Source organism: Gossypium hirsutum, chromosome D12, assembly GCF_007990345.1.
Source record: "Gossypium hirsutum isolate 1008001.06 chromosome D12, Gossypium_hirsutum_v2.1, whole genome shotgun sequence".
NCBI lineage: Eukaryota > Viridiplantae > Streptophyta > Magnoliopsida > Malvales > Malvaceae > Gossypium > Gossypium hirsutum.
The window spans coordinates 11,789,753-11,795,530 of record NC_053448.1 but is presented as its reverse complement, the minus strand read 5'-3'; the positions used below and the strand labels follow the sequence as shown (position 1 = coordinate 11,795,530).

Sequence of the window (5,778 nt, the reverse complement as noted above, 5' to 3'; positions counted from 1 at the left end):
AATATTTTTTAACATTTTAAATATTACAAACAAACTTTAACTAAGCAAGTCTTTTTCTTTTTCTTTTTAATTATTCAAGCCATGTACATCTGCTGTTGATAGATATTTGAGTTTAAAATAGAAAAACTTAACAAAAGGTGTAGAGAAAATAACAGCAGAGAAATCACAGCTCTAACAATTACAACATTACTAACCTGAAGTATCTGAGAAAAGCGTATAAAAATTGCAAAAATAATCAGTACTCAAAGCTGTAAGCGTGTACTTCTAGTAAAACACCTTGTTACATTTAACTATTTCCTATTTATGCTGCACAGAAAACTAAATATTCAAATACAACACCTCTAAACTTCTGATTATTTGGGTCAATATGGAAATGTAACTCTTCACTCAAGCATTAACAAAGACAGTAAACAATTCAATGACCAATTTTACCAGCATTTGAATGTAATAACTACCTACTTCGCCAACCAGAAGCAGATTTCGGGATGAGTGAGATGGCATTCGAGGCAGCTTCTAACCTACACCACGGTTATGGTTCATCTGTTAATTCGAATTAAAAACAATGCAAAAGTGGAAAACCTCACATCATCTACATGCATTTTCACACAAGAGAGGAGGAAAGGAGAGAGAAAGCACTTAGATATCTCTTCAACTGCCTTCATAATTTCTGATGAACTTGTTTCCACCACTTGACCTCCAAAAACCATCTCATCGAGGATAGTGTGTATCTGCAAAGTGTTATTCAAGATTTGAATAAAATGAAGATAACCAAGTCAATCTTGGTGAGGAACAAAAAATGACCGGCAAAAGCAAGATAGATTTAAAACAGAATATTGTTGTAAGACGGCATTCTAGCGACTTTAAATCATTTTTCAGCGAACGGGTAAAATATTAAAATTTGGTCATATGAAGTGATTATTGAGCTTATTCTAAAACATTGTCCATATGGGCTATCAAGTTAATACTACAGAACTCAGGCGAAGTTAACTTCTAAAGTTGCAAAAATCAATGTCAAATAACCCTGCCCCCCCCCCAAAAAAAAAAGGATTTACCTATCATAAACTAATATTTCGAACCTGAACCATACCCCAAAAATGTTTTCTGAGAACACCATTTTCTATAAGATTACCCATTCCATCCTCTAGCACTTGAAAGAAGAAAACTAAATAGATGCAGATATTAGTGATGAGACAACCTTGCTGTAATTGAACACGATGTCAAGCTCGCAAACATTCTGGAAGCATTTGTCCAACGTTTCCACAAAAACTGAAGGCAGCACATCTAAAGTAAGTAAAATGATCCAATATTTGAAAGAAAAATCAGCAATTATAGTAATATCCAGCTGTCTAGTTTTTAAAGGGAAAGCAAGACAAACCTGATAAATTATTGTCATCAGAGAACATGCAATTCTAGGGCTAAGCATCCATTAAATCTTGTAGCTTAATAACAATAATCACAAACATCATTCATGCAAAAAAGATGATCATATACAGGTAGCATCTAGAAAGCATACTGATGCTATCGAGCTTTACACTTAAAAGAAAACTTAACTAAGGGTGGGTTTGGATGGACGGTGAGTTTACCTGCGGTTAGTGTAAAAACAGCGGTGGCGGTGAGATTAGATACTGTAGCGTGAGACAAAAAGTAAACTAAACGCACCGCACCGTACCCAATCGCCCATCCAAACCCACCCTAAGTTGGGAGGCAAAACAACAGTGATCACTGATTCCAGCACACCTGAAAATCAATTTTATTCTCCGGTTTTCGCTAAATGCTCAAAAAGTAAAATCTATTTCAAAAAAGGTGTATCTGAAATGAACTCAACCATAAATAATCACAAAGACCATAAAAGCGGATCTAGTCAGCTTTGCAGAAAAGGTTTTCTTATCTATAATACAAGATTTAAGTATTCAGAAATCTCCAAATATTGAGTAAATAGAAATCCTGGTTTTGAAAGGTTAGCCCTAAAAGAAAAAAAATGGAAAGATACCTTGTATCAAGTCAAGCACGGCTAGCTCGTTTTCAGAACTATCAAATACAAAGACAAAGTAAAGTGTAGCAAAATGCTTGTATACAAGACGACTATCCTGCAAGTGAGAATTATGTAACAATTAATAGAGTTCTAAAGCAGAGTCGTAATAAAGCTCTGGAAGTTATTAACAAGGTTCAAATCACGAGAACATAAGTGAAAATCAATTGGAACAACTCTTACAAAAACGAGAGAAAGTTAGGAAAATAAAAGAAATTACCAGACCAAAAATTGATTCCGCATCTATGAAATTGCTTACGTTCTCAGCTCTACTGCATAAGACTGTTAAAAAAATCAAAATCAAAACTGAAGGGAAAACAAAAGAAAACGACATAAAAAAAGATATCTATAAGTAGGAATTCAAGCATGATCGATTAGATGGAATACCAAACGAGATCACAAAAAAATGAAACGACGTTCAAGCGATCCAGAGAGGGCAATTCAAACCGCAAGCTAAACTAAGAACAAATCGAGAGAAAGGAACCTGAAAAAACGCCGCGAATAAGCTCCTGCTGCTTCTCAACTGACTGATTTCAACCAAATCCGGGGCCACGTCGATTATTGAGAGGGAATTTGAATCGGTAAGCAAGATTGCGGACTTCTAAAATGAAAAGGGGAGAGAAACTTACCAGATACTCATAAAATTTTGCCAGTCGTGACTTGCCTTGAGTGTTCATCACCATCACAGCTTTTATCATCTTCGCTCCTTTCGCTCACTCTAACCAAACAGTAATCTGGATTCGTTAAATATGTTCGCATCTGAGTATATAATGTAAACGGAAGGGAAAAGGTAGTCACTCAATTATGGGTAGATTTTAGTTTTGATTATTTAATTAAAAAATAATTATAACTTGGTGACTGACATTTTTGAAATTATTTTCCCCCATTTTAATTAATATGATGATATTTTAGTCCCTAAATTTTATATTTTCAAAAAATTAAGGAAAATTGTTTTCCACTATAAGAAAATGAAAATGAAAAGGATTCAAAATATAATTTGTTTTTAAGATTTGAGTTTTTGAAAAATAATTTAAATTTTTAATTGGACTTTTTTATTTAAAAATTTTTAAAATTTTAAAAATGGTATACCAACTTAGTTATTTACCAATGGTGGTGGAGGGTGTTACATAGGCGGCACCACTCCTATTTTCTAACGCACGTCACTTTCAACTAATAATAATAATTTTTTAATAGTGCAGCCTTGTTGATAGGCAACACCAAAGTATTTTTCCCATATAGTTCCAATACACGGGTTAAATACGGGTTTGGATGGTGGTGCCCATGGGAAAGGGTGCACCAAAACTGGTGCTAATGTTATAGGCGGCACCAATGGTACCAATCTTGTAGGCAGCACCAGTGGTGCCAATCTTGTAGGCGGCATTAGTTCCCAGCCATTATTTAAGCAGTGTTTGGGAAAAATTTTGAGAAGTCAAATACAGCAAAAAAAACTCAATAGAAAAAGAGTAAACAGACAAAGAAGAATTCACAATGTTAGTAGATATGAAATTCATTTTTTACATTACAGTAATTATTTTGCTTGAAATTGTATTGAGAATTTTTATTTCTTTTTTAACAGATCTAATATTGAATATAGATAATCAATTTTTCGTATGTGTTTATTTCGTTGGAGTAATTTGACAACAACAGTTGAATGTATATTTGAATGTCGCCAACAAATAGCAATGAGATTTAATAGAAATGTCTCAGTTGATGATATGAAGGAAATGATTAGTGCAAAAATTATTAGACATTGTGGGAGAAGGATCTCGAAACTTTTCTACAAGTTTCCAGTTTCGACAGATTTTATCAAATTCACCGAGATGGAACTTGTAGACGATGAAGACATGGAGACAATGGTCACTCTTTTTTGTGGGAATCAAAGCTACCAAAATGCACCGATTCAGTTATTTTTTGAGTTGGTTTATGTGGAGCCAGTTGAATATCTCACTCCATTACATGATGAACATGGAGTTCAAGATCCGTGTATGGTGGTTCCGATATCATACGTTGATAGTCAATCAACTGTACACGGGTTCGGCATCGATCTTAATACTACACCTGAGACTGATCCGAATGTTGATGATGGATATGATAGTAGTGATCCTTCTGATCACGAGGTCGATTGTGATAGTGATCCCAATATGGACAAGGTCTCGGATGATATTGACGATGAAGACGCGAATGATGATGGAAATGTTAACGCGTCTTCAGTCGGGAACCCGATTCGATGCATTGTGATACTCAAGGATCTTGGGGCACACATGTCACTAATAAACCCCGATGCGGCGCATGTAGCCGAGTTCCCGAAGTATCCTGATATACTACCTACTCAACAGTTGGTTAGAAATTCTGAACATGAGGAGTTGTTAGTAGGCCAAAAATTAGAAATCAATGAAGATTGCGTATTTGTCATTAAGCGATATAGCATGAATGTGTCGGTGTACTACAAAGTCATCTTGTCTAAACTGACATCGTGTCTAAACTGACATTGTATATTAGGGAGTGTTGGAGGTCGACAGAAGTCTGCAATTAGCGAGTACGAGCTGCTCGAGACTAGGATTGGACCTGACATGCGGATGTCTCTTCAGACACTAGACTATCTTTATATTATATTATTTTCTTTATAATTTTTTAGTGGTGTAACACCTCTAGCCCGTCTCCGTCGCTGGAGTATGATTACGGAGTATTACAATACAGATCAAAACATTTAGTATGAAAGAGCATCAAGTTTTCTAATTAATTATCAACATTTATATTATCATGTAATTTAAAGTGAAATATATACTCATGGGCCTAAAATCGGGTTTATGAGGCTTAAAAATAGTTTAGAAACAATCGGAGACCAATTAGAAACAAATCAGAAGATTTAGGGAAAATATGAAAATTTTTAAAATAAGGGTCACACGGCCATGTGTCTAGGTTGTGTGACAGAGCCCAGACCATGTAGCTCAAGACATGACCATGTGACTACTTCACTCGCCCTTGTACACTGGCCATGTAACTAACTAGCTCGTGTAATAATAGGTTAAACAGTCGTATGGCCAGACCATGTAACTCACTGTGACCGTGTAACTTAGGGTCACAGATCGTGTCGTCAGTCCATGTAACTCACTGTGCCCATGTAACTTAGGTCACACGATCATGTTGCCAGTCCATGTAACTCACTGTGCCCGTATGGGCCAACCTCACTGAAAACAAATAAGGCACACGGCCGTGTGTGACACACAGTCGTATGATAGGTCGTGTGCATCCAAATTTGGTCCAAAACTTGTCATTTCTACTCCCAAATGCTTAGGTAACCAAACACACCAAAAGTACATGCATACTAGCCCTCAAAACACATTCAAAACACTCAAAGCATACCAAACAATCAACCTAGGTGCCTAACCAATGTGTCATCATTGACATCACAATTCAAATACCTAACAAGCTATTATATTAACTAAATACTCAAGCTATAAGAACATCTTCTAAACGACTTGCATTCATTCACAAAACACCACACATCACTTCATGCTAAACTTACCATATCTCATTCACATTCAAGTCCTTTCACATGTACTATAACTTAGTACTCATGCATGTATACATTACATAATAAGTTTACACAACAACATCATATGCACATCATTTTTATAATACAAGTATCTACAAACTATTACAAAACATATTCAAATTCTCCTAGTACATGTCATATAAGCCAAAGTTTGTATTCAAAATCTACCAAAACGTCCTCGGATAGTGTGATT

General features: G+C 35.5%; 1 protein-coding gene across 2 annotated transcripts; it reads right to left on the bottom strand.

Annotated features, from left to right (window-relative positions):
- Positions 1–217: 217 nt before the first annotated feature.
- LOC107945750 (AP-3 complex subunit sigma) lies at positions 218–2,859 on the bottom strand. 2 transcript variants are annotated; one of them, XM_016879861.2, is made up of 7 exons: positions 2,659–2,859; positions 2,514–2,556; positions 2,250–2,311; positions 1,991–2,087; positions 1,196–1,281; positions 637–728; positions 218–518 (listed from the first exon to the last, which is right to left on the bottom strand). In XM_016879861.2, exons 1-7 carry the CDS (start codon positions 2,725–2,727, stop codon positions 452–454), a joined length of 516 nt encoding a protein of 171 aa, XP_016735350.1. In that variant the 5' UTR covers positions 2,728–2,859; the 3' UTR covers positions 218–451. The 2 variants fall into 2 exon arrangements, with proteins under 2 accessions (XP_016735350.1, XP_016735351.1); XM_016879862.2 differs by having other exon boundaries at positions 1,196–1,266; positions 2,659–2,857.
- Between the last annotated feature and the right edge of the window lie 2,919 nt (positions 2,860–5,778).

Bases quoted from the DNA above. Each gene is read 5' to 3' on its own strand.
- LOC107945750 (XM_016879861.2), bottom strand. From the start codon at position 2,727: ATGATAAAAGCTGTGATGGTGATGAACACTCAAGGCAAGTCACGACTG. The intron at 2,557-2,658 runs GTAAGTTTCTCT...GGTTGAAATCAG, and splicing joins CAAAATTTTATGAGTATCTG to TCAGTTGAGAAGCAGCAGGA. The intron at 519-636 runs GTGCTTTCTCTC...ACCGTGGTGTAG, and splicing joins GCAGTTGAAGAGATATCTAA to GTTAGAAGCTGCCTCGAATG.